We start from the raw sequence: 16,762 nt of genomic DNA, 5'->3' as shown, positions 1-16,762 counted from the left end.
TGGACTACAAGGTCATAGCCAAAGTCATGTTGCTGTGGCTGAAGTCTGTGCTGGTGAACATTAGCCACCATGACCAGACATACACCAGTCCAGGATGTAGCATCTTCAACAGTCTGACCTGGTCTGGAAGCTTTTTGAGCTTGCTCACTGATACTCTCATTCACCATCCTTTCCCTCAAGCAGGAGACAGCATTTAACAGGGTGGAACATGAGTACCTCCCATGTACTCTGAAGGCAGATGCCTTTGATCCCCTGTGGTTTCTCAAGATGCTTTATGCCACCATAGACTGTATGGTCAAACTCAGCTGGACCCTGCGCTGAACCCTTTGGATGGAGAGGGAGTAAAGACTGCCTGTTGTCTGACCAGCTCTGTGCAATTTTTGTTGAGCCCTTCCTCTGGTCTCCTGCACAAATGAAGTTTGCCATAAGAGCAGTCCTTTCTGTATATGCTGACAACCCTCACCATTCAGGACCTGGATGACCTGGTACAGGTAGAAGTTTTCCAGTTCATCTACTTGATAGCCTCCTCTCCCTGGGTAAGCTGGATCAAGATTTGGCCTAGTGGTGGGTGACTGATGGCAGGTAGGCTTACTCCCACACGCACTCCAAGTCATGCTAATGGAGCATGGGCCTGCTGGTTTTTGTGGGGATCTACCTGCATCCCAGTCATCCCTTCCCACTGGAAAACTAAGACCAACACCAAGTCAGGATGTTTGACTGTCTGTGGACAGGGACAGGGCTCGTCCAGTGTCTCTGCCTTTGTGGGAGTGTGATGGTTATCAACTAGTTTATCATAACCATGATTTGGCACTTTCAACACCCTCCAAGCATCCTGTCCAGTTTCCAGGGATGGGCACTGAGGTACATCTGACTAGGACAGCACTAGGTCTTTGCAGATACCCTGTGCCTTCCTTTGTGTAATGGAAGGCATGACCCGGTCTGCATCCTCAGTCTGGTGCACATCTTTCAGCTTTAGACCCTGCAGAGGCTCTTTTACAGCGCGTATAATGAGGCAGCACAGCACTTAATGGAGCATGCCTTCTTCCTACTTCCAAGGGTTCAGGTAGGGCTGGCAGCTCTTGTACCTAAGATGACTTCATATAAGAGACCACAGTGAGCTTCCAGATTTCTGCCAGGACCTCACTGGGACTTAGAGGTTAGTCTCCTTTTCTTGATTCACAGACGTGGTCACCCAGGAGGCAGATCTCCTAGCTGAGCCCCTGCTGAAAAACCCACAGCTGGTGCTGCTAGTGATGGAGATGCCCTGAAGAATGGTCTGTGGTGATGTTACCTATATGTAGGACCTTCTGGATTTTGTCAGGTGACAGTGGGCAAATTATTCTGCATTGGTCTGGTGTATGGTGCTTCCCACACTGTTCCCTGCCACTTACTCCAGGAGGTCAAGGCTGTCCTGTTACCCACATTCCTTCCCTATATACAACGGGTCCTGTGCAAGGGTATTCCCCACCTTCCCATATCCCCCAGGACTCCAGAGCTTGTCATGGGGCTCCTGATTCACCAGATCTCCCCTCCCCCACAATCCCCACATGGGGGATAACTCCCCCCCCACAAAAAAAACAGCCTGCTACCAGACAGCCTAGTGCAGCCAGCTATACATGCTTGCACTCCATATCAGTCAGCATCCCAACCTCACATTCTTCCCAGATACCAAATGGTGGGCACTATCACTGTGGGTGAGGTTCCCCAGTAGATTAGCCTGTATTTTCCCTGAATTCAACAAGCTACTGGGGATCTAGGTTGGTGGCTCCCCCACTGAACCATCAGCACAGGTGTGCACGTGGCATGCTTTATGAACATCTCTGACACCTGCCCCTTTTGCAAACAGAAGGAGACCCTGGTACATGCCAACCTTGAGTGTGGCAACCTGCAACCCCTCTACCACCTCCTCAGGAACTTCTTATTGAGGCTCTGAATGTACTTCTTTCTACACCTTTTATTTTATGTAATTCCACCAAGTCCCAGGACCTTCTGGGTCAATCTCCTCCTGGCTGTGGCCAAGTCCTCTGTCTACCAGACCAGGAAGGAGGTTCTGACTAGAAGTGACTTGGAATACTGTGGATCTGTCTTTCTTTCACTCATCTGTGCATGCCTCTGAGCAATGTTTCATTGGGTGGCATCCACAAGCTCCTTAGATATATTAGATGGGCAACTGGCACTAGCTAGATTTCTCTGATGAGTGTCGTCTCTTGGAACCTAATACCAGTATTCCTATTTTCCTATGATTCCTATGCAGTTAGTGACCACAGAAGGGGACTTTTATTTTCTTCTTGGGCCTAGGGCTACTGTGCCTGCATGAAAAATAGACCCATTTCCACCAGTGGCATTAGTGGATGCTTTAGGTGAAGAGCGTGTAAACAGGACACTGTATTTATTTCCATACCGTGTGCCCAAATAAGACATGCAACTTATTTGGGGAAGGTAAATGAAGGAAAATATTTTTTTTCCTGTTAAACAATTATTCAGAATCAGTTTCTTTGTCTAAGATGTGCACCCATTTTTTATTGTTAATATTTAGGGAAAAGGTGGGCATGGTATGTGAATAAATGAAGTATCACTTGTTTTTGTGTAAAATAGAGTGCATGAGATGCATTTGTTTTTGTCTTTTTACAATGGGTGTAACATCAACATATTGGGAAGGGGAATGTTATACATCTGACAGGTCCAGTGCTGGAATATCTACAAAGTCTTCTCACAAAACACTAGCATTACAGCTGCCTTTTATGTCAAGTACAACATAACTGTTGTACATTAAAACTCCAAAATCAATGAAGTTGTCTTACCAGTAACACAACATTCAAATATACAGAGGTGATGTGCCACAGTAGTTCATCACAGACAGTACAGGGACTTAAGAGACTGGCCTGAAAGTGTTAAGTGGTGGTTTTGTTTGAAACTCCAACCCAAGTATGTCAGGTGAATGGGGTGGATTACTACAGCCTAACAGAGGCTCAAATATTATAAAGTTTGCTCCAGCTGTGAGCAGTACATTCCAGTTCAAGAGCTGAGTTTAAGCTGATGTCTGTCTTGGGCTGGGAATGATTTGCTTGATTTCTTTCATTCTGATATGAGAACATTTTCTACTCTTTCTATTCTTAAGAGGAAGGTTTATAACATTATTGGGATTTTATTTCATTTTAAAACATCTTACTTTCCATGGGGTCTTAAATTACAAATCACAGCCTTTTATGTTTTTAAATAACTATGATATTTTTCTGCTCAGTTTTTCTCTGTTGTAGTGACGAGTTTAAGATTTAGCCCATGCATGCTAGGATGGCACTGGGGAAGGCATAAATTTTCTGTCTCTTTAGTACCATTTAGATAGATATTATTATGTATTTTCCAAGAGCCTGGTAGGCTGCAGCTAACAAATGTAATTTGGATACATTAGAGTATGCAGTAAACGTATCCAAATGCACTAGACTCCACTGAAAATACCAGACTACTTCTTTACTCTAAGGATAAACTCACCTTGGTTCAGTGCCTCTGTATCTCTTAAGTCCTATTTAAGCCCTTGTTAATCTTTTTACATTTGCACTCCATTATTCACATATGGGAAGATTCTCTCTTTCACTCTTGAGGCACAAAAAGAGTAGGGATAGGTCATAACAGCTATCTGAGTATTTTTGTGGCAGGGTTGAATCCCTAGAGAGGAGTATAGCCTGTATATAGAAGTATACAGGAGTAAGCCCCTGTAACAATTTGCTCACAGTCCTACAGTCTGTAGAACTTCTTGCACAGGAGATGGGGATGTATGTAAAAAATAGCTATCCTTGGCAGACAGAGATCTCTTGACGGTCATCAGTACAGACTTCTTGTTGAGTATCACCCAAGTATTTATAGTTGCAAACCATAAATCATACCTTCCATCCTTGTTCTATGAGTTCAGTGGACATATGAAAGAATTTATCTAATGCTTCTAAAAAAACCCAAAGATGTAGAGAGAAAATGTGGGTCTTATTCTTTATTACTTAAGACTCCCTACTCTCAAAGGTCCCATCTTCCCCACCTAAGCTTTTGATAGCTTCAGGGACCTCATGTCTTTTACCTTGCTATATCCAAAGACTTTCAGTACCAGCATTTGTCCTATACCCTTCAGATGCTCTGAGTGAGGAGGCCAATTAACACATTCTACTTCTTACTTCCCTATGCCTTTATCTTAGTTTGAGGGTGTGGGTGGAGATGGGTTTCAAATAAGTATGCGTTCTTAAGTCATTGGACCTGAATGGGTATTGTTGCAGACAAAACCTAATTAAATGGCTAAGATAAATTGCATCTCTAACATCCAGCACCTTTAAATGAATACAATACAACCCAGGCAGACTGAACTCAGAATTTCAATGGGTAAAATACTTCACATACTCATGAAAGCCTCACCTCTTGTTATGAGCATGAATACAATATAATTTTCCAGCAATTATTCTGCAGTTATAGTAAAAGCTTTGTTTTCTGGCATCCATAGGGATTGGGGGGAAGGGGGAATGCCAGTTAATCAAATCTGCTGGTTATCTGAGAGTTATACTTATCTCCAGCCTGGTGGGTTGGAGGCGTCTTTGCCTGTTTGGGCTGCCGCCCCTCCCGCCACATCCAGTGCACCAGGACTTTCACTCCCTGGCATCAGTGTGCTGGGGGACAGGGAAGGGGGTCCAGCACAGGCTGCTTTGCTGCAGGTCGTGGTCCATGAGAAAGAAGCGGAACTTGGCTCATGGTGGTGAAACCGGAAGTGCCATGGTGGGACAGATGCCAGTTAATAGAGCATTCCGGATGGTAAAGTGCTGGATAACACAGCTTTTACTGTACTTTATTTGTGAAGCAAAAACATACCAGAAGCAACAGTCACAGTAAGGGTCATGGACTGAGTTTACAGACTACTGGCCAGTTCAAGTATCTCTGCTAAGATGGGGTGAAACAGGAAAGGGAAACATGTCCTTGACATGCTCAGAGACATGCTGATGAAGCTATATGGCTGTTTAAGGGAGAAAACAGCAAGATGTGCCTGACGCTATATGCAAAACCCATACAGAACTGGGATCTGAATTGCAGAAATGGGTGCATTTCCCAGAAAACCAGCCTTTTCCTTGCACAGAGATTTTGTACCCCAGTAGATCTCCATAGATGCACAAGTAGCAGTTGGATCCATCACTAACATACTAACCACATCAACTAACAAAGAAGCAAAACTTGTGCCTAAAAATGAATGGTTTTAATAAATGGATTTTTTTTCAGGGTTATTCAAATATTTATCATTAGACTGAGAATAAGCATGAGTCCAAAAGGGGCTTTGTGCTCCAATTTTTTTAAAAGACACAGAGACAATAGGGAGGATCCAAAATGGGAAACAAAAATAAGAGAGAGCTTAGAAGCCAAGCCATATGAGGACAGGTTGAAAGAAACATGCATCTTCAGAATGCAGAAAAGGTGATTAAGAGGGGACATGATTGCAAACTTCAAACATCTGAAGGATCATCAATATGCTGAGGGGAAACACCTCTTTTCCATTGCTGCAGAGAGTAGGACATGTATTAATGGCATGAAGTTGCAGTAAAGTAAACTTAGACTGGATATCAGGAAAACCTCTCTCACTGTTAGAACAATGAGGCAGTGGAACTAATTGTCTAAGGCAGGGGATGGCCACCTTTTTGGCACAGCAGGCCACTGTTTACAACCCAGCCCCTGCCATGGACTGTAGTGCCACATCCTCTATCCATCAGTAGATACTGTAAGGTCACTAGACAGAAAAAGGCAGGCACTAGGACTTGGGGATACTGCCTCTACTGCAGCATAGAGAATACGCTAAACTGGACAGGTGGTAGGGCTCTAGGGACAACACCTTTGCTGCTAGGGTTGGAGCATGCCATCAATTTTCTTAGTTGCTGTAGGCTAAATTTGGTCGGTGGGATGTAGGTTGCTGACTGCTGGCCTAAAGTTGCCCAGGAACTCTACATTGCCCCTTCGCTCTTCCTACACACACATATCAAGGGATCATGAGCTTTGCAGCCCAGAGCAGGTGACTATTGGAGAGGAGCGTGCTCAGCAGAAGACTGAAGCAGAGCTCCATAGCTGGCTTAGTAATGAAAGAAGATTAAAGGAGCTTGGGAAAGTTTATGGAGGGAGTTTAATCACAGAAAGGGGACTTCCAACTCTCCAGGTAGAGGATATAATGTGTGGAGTTGTGTTTGCTCTTTTCAGGTTGCAGGACAGTGAAAGCTGTTTGTTTTTTCTCATGCTTCTGAGTATTGCTGGTTCACATATGGGTCTGGGAAGAATTTTTTTCCATTGCCCTTTGCTACAGTGTCAGGGTTTTTTCTTCTCTCTCAGAAGCATTTGCTGTTGGCTTCAGCCATAGCTAGGGATTTTAACTGTTTTGGCAATGCTGAAACTGGGAGGAAAACCTTGAGGTTCCTGATTAGAGGGTCATGCCCTTCCATTTAGGGTTAAGCTGATCACCACATCTGGCATCAGGAAATAATTTTATCCCAACTTCAGACTGGCATGGACTGTGTGTTTTTTTTCTGCCTTCCTATGTAGTAGGGGTCATGGCCTACTTTTCTTAGGTCTCAGAAGTGTGTTTTCAAGTTCTTTCAAGTGAATTAATAGCAAAAGGACAAGCTTATTTTAAAAAATAGCCATTTCCTTTTTTTTTGGCTTTCTATACATTTTTGTATGAAATTATTATAAAAAGCACTAATTACTGTATGGGTTGTATTGAAACAAAATGATGCTTCATGTGAAGATACAGCCAATCATGCATTTGGCAGCTGCTAGAAACAATCTATTTCTGTGGTATTAAATACACTATTAATCATAATAAACGCCTACCTTTCCTTATGACAAGGATTATAAATATGCTTTAAATGACTGAATAGGCTACACTTACCCTGAGTTTACCTAACTCTCCTACTCAAAGTATAATGAAGTCAAGAATTTCTCTGAAATGACTTTCCCCTCATTAATTAAGGAACTTGTTCAAACAAAACAGACCTAAAAAATGTACTGAACTTGACTAGAAGTGAAAATACTGGGGTTTGTCTGTTTATTTTCTTCCACCACTAAACAGTAACTTTAAAATAATGGAACCTGCCAGTGAGTATATAAAAATAATCCTAACTATACATACATACTCAGTGGTGGGTTCTGAATTAGTTGCTGTCACTCAAGAAAGAGAACTTGGAGTCATTGTGGAGAGTCCTCTAAAGACATTGGCCCATTATGCACTCGTGATCAAAAAGGCAAATAAAATGTTAAGAATCATTAGGAAAAACAAGTAGAAACAAAAGAGAAAATATTATGTCATTATATATCCCAATGTCTTTAATACTGTGGGCAGTTCTGCTTATCCTGTCTCAAAAGGGATATAATAGAAATTGAAAAAGACAGAGAAAGGCAAAAGGGATGACCAAGGGCATGGGATGTTATACAAGGAGAAAATTAAATGGCTAGGTCTCTTCAGCTTAGGATGACTTGGGAGTGGGGATGTGACAGAGTTCTATAAAACTGAATGGTTTTGGGACAGTGCTATTTACTATGCCTCATTACCCAAGAACTAGAGGGACCAACAACATTACCAGGCAGTCATTCTAAAATAAACAAAAGAAATTTTTTTGTTTGTTTGTTTGTTTTACACAACACGTAACACCAGGCACAACTTATTATCACAGGATGTTATGGAATAGTATAACCCAGTTCAAAAAAGAATTAGATGAATTTATGGAAGATAGGTCCCTTTGTCTATTAAAAGCAGGCAGAAATGTAACCTATGGATTGTGACTGAGAGGATGAGACAGAAGATAGAGCATATTAAGAAAGATGTATTTCTTATGTTCTTCCTCTAATGAAGTTGCTACTTGCCAGTGTTGGAGACTGGATACTAGACTAGATGAACCTTTGGTCTGATCCCCCATAGTAGTTGGCATATATTTATCAGAATGATGAAAATTATTTAAATAATATGGGGAAAGTTGTTCCTGAGATACCTGTGGGTGACTGAAAGAAGAAAATGCTTAAACTCCTGTGTAAATCTGCAAAATATTACAGTCTGATCCAGCTTTATCAAAATCAATAGCCGGGAGGCAAGGAATCTTTCTTTTGACACCAGTGAGCCCGGAATGAACTCAAGACATCTGAAAGTTTATATAAAACAATTCACTTTATCTGTGTCTACCTGAACTAAAACTCCAAAATCAATGAAGTTGTCTTGCCAGGAAGACAATTTAAAGCTGGATAAGGATATGCAATAAAGCTGTATTATGGAATACACTTCCATACTGACTCCTAAAGTTTACTACTCAAGTATCCATTATGTTAATAGTAATGTATATTTGTACAAAAACATTTTGTCATTTTTCTGCCTTCTAGTTTACCCATCTATAAATTATGATCTAAGTTAACAAAATGTAAGAGAATACTTATTGTTTAAATAAATGTAGTCATCATTTTTTGAAAATTATATATAATATACTTCATAGATGTAATTAAGTAACATGGTGTTATTGAAATTTGTTTCTGTTTAAATTTGTGAAAGTACATGATACGCCCCTGTGTGATGCATCAAAACTTTTTGTTAGATAGAGATGTAAAGCAGTTAATCCAAATTCAGTAAAAAGAAGCAACCAATACATGAGACAAAACAGTTAAGATACTCACGTTTTCTCCCTTGTCACCTTTACTGCCTTTCTGACCTGGTTCACCAATTTCTCCCTGTAATTGAAAGTAAGAAGCTAAGCTGATGCATTAGAATAGCTTATCTCCTATTTAACTGCAGTCAATATCATAGCATCTTTAAATGCCACTTTTAATGTGAATATACTACAAGTTTTAGACTTTAGTTATAAGTGTGGATTTCTAAGGTGGACATTACTCTATCAGTCATGTTAGTAAGACAGATTAAGGTATTGATTTTTATAGTACAAACTGTACCATGGCCTGGCTTTGAAGTATACTGCAACTGGGTTTAAATACAGGAAACTATTTTTGTTTAGTTTTGTTCTGTTTTAAATGCAACCTAATTACGAACTGCTTATGACTGTACTCTAATTTATAGCTAATCTAACTGCACATGACTGAGCAATTGCTTCTCACTGTTGTGCATACTTTTTGAAAACCTCAGCTTAAGTCAAATTACCCAAGATGCCATGTCTGGAGATGTTCTTATTTAGTATAATAATAAAAGACAGTTTGTGTGATTCAACGTAATTCGTTTCCCTGGCTTACATAACAACACAATCATGTATTACAAACAAAGTTCTGATTTTTGTATTAGTGACATTAGTTAAAACCTTGAAAGCTTGTTTAAAAGGAAAATATTAAACCAAACCCAAGCTTGCAGCTCAATACTGAGAGATGCTTAAGTTGCCTTCACTTCTTTCTGAAGTCAAGAAAACCTTGCGTAATTAGACTTTAGGGTTTAAGCTGTAAACATTCAGTCCCAGCACCTTATCTCACCAGCAGCAGGACTAAATGACTACATATTATTAGAAAAGTTTTATCTTGCTTATTCACTGAGGACTTTTTTTTTTAATAGCCAAATATCAATTTTAATATCAAATATCCTAGATTGTTTTGCTACATTCTCATCCTCTCTTTTCTGTCAGTATAAATCCTAATCTATTATTTCTTGGACAGAAATCTTGGATTCCTGTAATAACTCTCTCTCAGACATTGGGCTTTTTTTAAAGGTTGTGTAGCCATAGGAGTTAGCCTGTAGAAATCTACAGCTAGTTCATTTTTGTACACAAATCACTATGCAGACTCATAAAACCAAACTATAAGGACTGACTTTGTCACCGTCTTCTCCAGGAGAACCAGCAGGCCCTGCAGGACCTGGCAGACCTACAGGACCTTGTACTCCATCACGTCCAGCTGGACCCTGGGGACCCTTTTCACCCTGGTGTTGAAAAAAGAAATATTACCAGTCTGATCAAAGGAAAATAATTAATTATTTGATGATAACAACATGCAGAGATATTTACATATATGTTGTAAGGGTTATAAAATAATAAGAAAAGAATTTCAGTAAATTACAAAACAGAAAGCTCAAATGAAAACTTCTTGCCAATGACATTTTATTGCCACCACGTGTCAACTTGTTCCTTTTATGATTGCACACGAGTTAATACTAGAAGTTAATTTAGCCTTTGTGTCTAATTGTTTATGTTCCACATAACTCATTTAAATGAATTATAGTTAACTGTCTTTACACTGTGTGCTATTAACTATTTCAGTGCTGCCCCAACCAACTGTTCATGTATAGGCAACATTTTGGCTTTCCTAGTTTCACAGCACAAAGAACATTTGGCTCTTTTTCCTGGCACAGAGGAAATCCTTAGTAGGCTTGTAGCTGGCAGTCTGCCTTGTCCATCATTTTTAGCGCAAAGAATGGGCATGCTGGAAGAAAGAATGTCCAGTATCTAGTAACAATTCCTAGCTGGCAGATAGTGCATGTTAGGCCGGTTTCAAAACTGTTTTACTCTGCACCTGAGATCTGGATTCAGCTCCCTGATAGCCCACTTTCCCTACACAAGAAGCATATCTATGTGAGAAGTTTACTGCACAGCTGACTAATTAGTATGCAGTAAACATCTTGACATCTATATGTGCAACTCTGTTAAGCTGGAGTAAACAAATTTACTCTGCATCAGGATAGTACTTGTAAATTCTAGTACTATTCTGCTTCAGAGTAAAAAACTTTACAGCAGTGGATGTGTAGATGCTGCCTGGCTGGCTGAGACTGCTTCATTGTGGGGATTACCTGCCAGCTTAGGCCCATGGTGAAGCTCCCTTGTGCCTCAGCCATCCCTCCCACAGCACATTATGCTGATGGAACAGCCCTGAGTGGGCAGGCTGACCCTTGGGCATGAGCAACGGATGCCACCTTAGTCAGGCAGGGTACATGCCTCCCCTGTGACCATTCTCACTGCCTGGAGGGGTCCCCCCACAGTAGATCTCAATACCCAAGGGGAAGGTCCCCTGTGGCAGTTGATTGCTGCAGCTGCTTCCAGGAGTGGCTGTGGCCACTTCTGGGAGTGGCTGCAGTAATCAGCCGGTGCTTGCTGCCGGGGGCACTGGCACTCCCACCTGCCCCTCCTGCCCAATGCCTAAGTGGCAAGCGCAACAGATCAGGGGGTGCACTGGTGGTCTCAGGGGGTACGCGTGCACCCCCATGCATCCCCTACATGTCACCAATGCCCTTGGGTCCCCTGTCAGCAAGGGATACTCTGTCCAGGCTCCACGTGCTGCACCTGAATCAACTGCGGAGCTTATTGCTCCTCAGCACACCATTTGAACAGAGCACCTGGGAGAAATTAACTTTGGAGCAATTAGCTCCACAGTTTATTCAGTTACTGTAATTGCATGTGTAGATGCACCCAGGTAAAAGTTAGATACAGCAGCAAATATGGTTCCTAAATTCCTCAGTGAACTGTCTTGCAATAGAACTTGTAAATAAATGACTGATGCTGAGATTCAGCATGAAATACAAGAGGTTTCTTTAGAAAAGGCAAGGATTTTTGTGGCTGTTATATTCTATTGGACCAACTGCATGTTTGGAATAGGCTGGGTGCAGATAAACATATCACTTAGACCTCTTTAAATGTAGTTTAAAATGCAAGGAACCAGGGGTACAAGCTAGTTTACAATGGTTTAAAGCTCCTGAAACTTTTCAAAAGTTTGCCAGGATAATCATATATTATTTTGAATTGGTTCTCTGTGAACCAGTTCAATGTTATGCGCAGATGCCAAGATTTCTATAAATAGTATCCTTTCAGTCCTTCAGGCATTGCACACTGCACTACTTTTTACCCTCCCATTCCTTACTTCAACCACCACATGGCAACTTACTTCTCTGGAAACCAACCAGAACTCTACTGATCCAACTTCTATTGCCTGCCTTTGATTGCAGTGTCCCTCACTCTGGGAGTAGCTCCCCGCTGCTTTTAAAAAGCTGGTCAGTTTTCTTCTACTGGTGATGACTGACCAGAGATTGCCACCCTTATTTGGGGTGGCAAGTGGGTAGATTTGTGTGGGAGGAAAGAAGAGGGCTACCTGGATTCTGTATGCCTAGGGGCTAAGGGCTCTTGGAGGACTACCCAAGGACTCTACTGCCACCCCTGGAAGGAAAATTTAACAGCTCTCTAGAAGTCGCAGGGAGCTACTCCTAGCCCACAGGCACATAGAAACAGGGGTCTAGGCAGCCACTCCTGCACCTAGCCACCCCTAGTTCAAATAATTCTGGAATACACTGAACTCTGGTCAGATATAAACTGATGAGTGGCTTGAGGAAAAGTGCTCTTTAAAAGCCATGGAAGCTCTGAAGTACCCAGTCCCCTAGGAACCCAGAAGCAGGGTTCCAGGCAGCTCCTGCATCCTACCCACACACCTAAATATTCTCAGTCAGGTTATCAGCACACACATTTCAATAAAGTACAGAAGTGGGCCTTTAATGTACTCAATGGCAGTGCAGACCGGGAGCAGAAACTTGCAATTTGGCTAAGTACTTACTGCACCTTCTGGTGGTTTCACAGCACTACAATGCCTAAAAGAACCCTTAGCAGTGTACATGCAGACACCTCTGACCTGGGGCCAGTTGTGAGATGGTTTCCAATAAGTGACATTTTTGGAACAGTTCACATGTTATGTCTATCCATACCCTTTGACAAGCTTTCAGAGATAACTTACTCTTCTTTAGTTCTGAGAAAAAAGGCACAGTGACATTTTTAAAATAGTTTACAGAGATGTGGAACTGGAGGACAAAATAGTTCCCAGGGGTAATAGGCAAGCACATCACAGATAAAAAGATAGCTTGATTAGTGGAAGATCAAGGCCTTTCAAAAGCAAGGGGGATTGTTACCACCTGTAGTATGAAGACAGATTGTGAGAAGAAAGATTATTCAAAGTCAGGCGGATTATAATATGCCAAGAAATCAATATCAGTGTTCAGTCCTTGACACCTAGTGTCTAGAATTTTTGTTCCTGGGCTTGCCTTTTAATGGTGTTTTGTAAATTTTCCTTGAGCACAATAGTGAGGTCAGAAAGCAAGTAGTAGTTCATTCATCTGCATGTGTCGGTGTGTCTCTGTCCATAATCTTTTTTCCTGCAATCATTCATGCTAGTGCATAATTTTAATCTACTTTCACCCACGTAGTTTGCATGAAGGCATTTGATGCACTGGATGAAATATACCACATTTTGGGATAGTCATGTGTAAGATTCATGGATTCTGATTGGATTCTAGTGGACAATGTTGATTGTTGTAGCAGTGGAGATGCATCTATTGTTAATGCATCTCCAGGTCAAGCATCTACTGTTAAGGGAAAGCAGTGCCCCACTAGATGTTCGTTGAACATCGGGGAGTTTGTTTCTGATGATGAGCTGGGTAAGCCTAATGGGTTGTTTGAAAGCCAGGAGTGGTAGGGCTTGTCTTTCTTAAGTATAGGTTATAATTGATGTGGCTTCTCGTTATTTAAAGTGTGGGGTGGTAGGTGTGCAGCTTTGGGGCAGAGGTGCTCTTTTTGTATTGTAGCAAGTTTTTACCAGGTATGTAGGTGCCTCTTGAATTCATGGCATATTATAACAACACTGAATGGTAGCTGATGAACACCTATACACATGACAAACCTCTGCTCTGATGTGTGCTAATTAGCAGACATCACAGCAGACTTGATTAACTGAGTTTTCTGCATGTCTGCCAAAGAGAGCTAATTAGCTTCAGCAGCCTCCACATCATGTGTATTCAGCATTCCCATGTTTCAAAATGGCAGCGGGGACACTTTAATTAAAGCTCATTGAACAAGCTTTAATTAAAGCACCTCTGACGCCATTTTGAAGTGTGGGATGCTGAATACACATGATGTTGTGGCTGCTTGCGAGCCACTCTAATTAAAGCACCCCTCCTCCACCCAATAGCACTTGTATAGAAGCCTGACATGTCCATTTGTGTATGTAAACGATCTCATTATGTCCTCTTTCACATTTTCAAAATGTTCTTGAGGTGTTCAGGTGAAAGAAAAAAGAAAGAGTGCCAAAAGAGGGGGGGAAAAGAAAACTGTTGAACAGGTAGGAATTCAGATCTTAAAATAAAAATATCATGAGTTTGAAAAAAATGAACAATCAAATTAATTTATAACAATGGGCAAGGAAGGAATTGTACTCTATGGTCAGAATGGTATGGACTGTAGGGGTTCTGCCTTCCTCTGCAATGGCAGGGGCATGGCCCTCTTCCTTGGATCTCTTAAATGAATTTTTAAAAATCATGCAACAGCAGGACACTGGCCAACTCCCCCTGCTTTACTTCAGGCAGCTTAGGATACTATGCTTTGTGGTGTGCAATAGGGTTGCATGTGTAGTTTTAGTAACAGATCAAACAAAGATTTTATTTGGATGGTTTGGATACAGATGATCTTGCCTCAGGCAAGAGATTGGAGAAGTTGACCTCCAGAAGTCCCTTCCAGCCCTACTTTTCTAGGATTTTATGATCAAAACAGATCCTAAAAAAACACCAGAAAAGCAACTATTTCTGAGAACACATTAGAAAAGTGCAGTAAACAGTACTAAAATTTGGTAATAAAATGGTAAATAAATTTGCATTCTAAAACAGTGCAGCTGGATGCGAAGTTTTAATCAAAACTAAAATCTGACAAAATGTTTCAAAGCATATTTACCCACATTGTGTTTAATAATGTTAAGTCTTGTTTGGTCTTATGTGTTGTACAAAAATGTCATTTGGTTTAATTCATTTTTAATTTTTACAATATTGTAAATAAAAAGAGAGTGAGGCATGTACACTAGACACATATTCAATAGGAATGTACTGAAGTGTGAAAAATAATATTCTTGAATAAGAAATATTCACTTCTGTACCGTAGCAATTTTATGTGTGGTTGCCTTGCAATTACTTACAGGACCACCCTTTTCTCCTGCTGGACCTGGGGGACCCTGGGGACCTGGGCGACCTGGCAGACCAATTGGACCAGCAGTACCTGCTGTTCCACGTTCACCTGGTGAACCCTGGAAAAAAAGAAAATTGTAGTTAGATGAGAATTCTTCTGTAACTCATTTAAACTTATAGTGTTCTTCACATTCCAAGTTCAGACTTTCAGTTTTCAATGGGACTCTGTGCAGATGGATTATTTTAAAGTTAAATTCCCACCAGTAATGCAGTTTCATAGTTTCTGGTCAGAGTGCTTCATAGTCCAAGTTTTTAGACTTTTATGTTGTTGTTGTTCTTTTTAACTGATTTGAGTGTGCAATAGGACCAAGCAGAGTTCAGTCGACACAACTCAATTCCATATGGGCCTAAAAGTTTGACTATAATTGGGCATGTCTACACACGCATTACTATGCTTTTCCTAAGAAGCATTAAATTTAGTACCTCCAGTGTGAGGTCAGCCTAATACACAGTACTGAAAGCTCATGAATTTAAAGTGATCCTTAGGCTAGGGACATATATTCAAAAAACCTGAACCTGAATTGATTCAATCTTTTCAGTTTAATCTAACTTGGCTAGGCTGAATCAGTCTGTAACTGTACAGACATCCCCTATGGACTGAAAAAATGCAGGCATATGTCTGCAGTGGCTCCGACCAGAAGCCAGGGGCCACTAGAACAACCCTCCCCTACCTTCCACAATGCTGAGCTGAGTGTGGCATGGCCAGGCCTTGGCAGGATGTTCTGATTAGGGAGGGGTTCCCACCCCCACCCTTGCTAGTCAGCAAGGGCCAGCAGGGATTTACACATTTACTTACACAGAAGGGAATTACACAGGGAGAATTTATGAGCCCATCAGCAAAACAAAAGAATCTCTTATTAGTTGAAGCTCTTCTTGAACAACTTTTTCCAAGGTGGGACATTACCAGCTATCTGTTGATTAGCTCCAAAGAGCCCTATGCCAACTCTGCTCTGTCTGCCTTTGTCCTGTCTCCCACAGCATGGGCTGTAGCCAGCATGTGGTATGCTAACTAATCCTGAGAGATGTCTATGTAAGGCAGAGGGGAGGGGAGAATCCCTGCTGAAGCAGAGAGTGGTGAAGGGGAGGAGGGAAGCAGAAGGGAGCCAGGCAGACACCCTGTTCCGGCAGTCTCTGCCAGAGCTGCAGCCAGGAAGCAGAGAGGAGGGGCCAGGCCTGCTGGGCTGGAGGACATAACAGAGTCCTGCCTAGCACAACAAAGCATCTAGGATTCTGGAGGATTCTGATTTAACATAAACTAGGAAAGGGTATGGGACAGACAGTGCATAAACCAGTTTGAGCCAAATCAGTTAAGTTTGATACTACATTCAGCCAGGTTTATCTCAAACTGGTTTCAGCCATTTTGAAACCTGTTCTGTTACAGGTTTAAAGGAGTTTCTGATCACTTAAACCAGTTTATGTGTTATATCTGTCCCTAGCCTTAATGCATACTAGCTTATTTTACTGTGTATTAGCATAATTGCATGGTTTTTTTCCATGACATTTTAATGCATGGTAAAATAGGCTCCTGTGCATTAAAGTAGCACTTGCCTACTAAAGAGAAAAACTGCTTGAAGCAGGGAGTAGTGAGGGGAAGGGGGAAAACAGGAGGAAGCCAGGCAGATACCCTGTTCCTGCAGTCTCTGATGGAGCTGCAGCCAGGAAGTAGAGGGGAGGGGCATGCCTACTAAAGAGAAAAACTGACAACCATTCTGAAGCATTCTGAGTCAGAAGTAGTAGAAGACTGTCTAAATGTGATATCATCAGCATTTTCACACACTTTACTTTAAAATGAGAATGACTGCT

The 16,762-nt window shown here is 41.5% G+C and overlaps 1 protein-coding gene across 9 annotated transcripts in view; it reads right to left on the bottom strand.

Moving 5' to 3' along the window:
- COL11A1 (collagen type XI alpha 1 chain) overlaps positions 1-16,762 on the bottom strand; it is a 256,244-nt gene that overhangs the window by 73,154 nt on the left and 166,328 nt on the right. For all 9 annotated transcript variants that reach the window (XM_090048879.1, XM_090048883.1, XM_090048880.1 and 6 more), the window contains 3 exons: positions 14,911-15,018; positions 9,794-9,901; positions 8,662-8,715 (listed from right to left, as the gene is read on the bottom strand). In XM_090048879.1, the coding sequence (XP_089905005.1) occupies positions 8,662-8,715; positions 9,794-9,901; positions 14,911-15,018 (270 nt within the window). The remainder of the gene's footprint in view (positions 1-8,661; positions 8,716-9,793; positions 9,902-14,910; positions 15,019-16,762) is intronic.

Source organism: Crocodylus siamensis, chromosome 5 (genome assembly GCF_052110815.1).
Source record: "Crocodylus siamensis isolate JL-2025a chromosome 5, ASM5211081v1, whole genome shotgun sequence".
Classification (NCBI taxonomy): Eukaryota; Metazoa; Chordata; order Crocodylia; family Crocodylidae; genus Crocodylus; species Crocodylus siamensis.
This window is presented reverse-complemented; position numbering and strand designations above follow the sequence as displayed.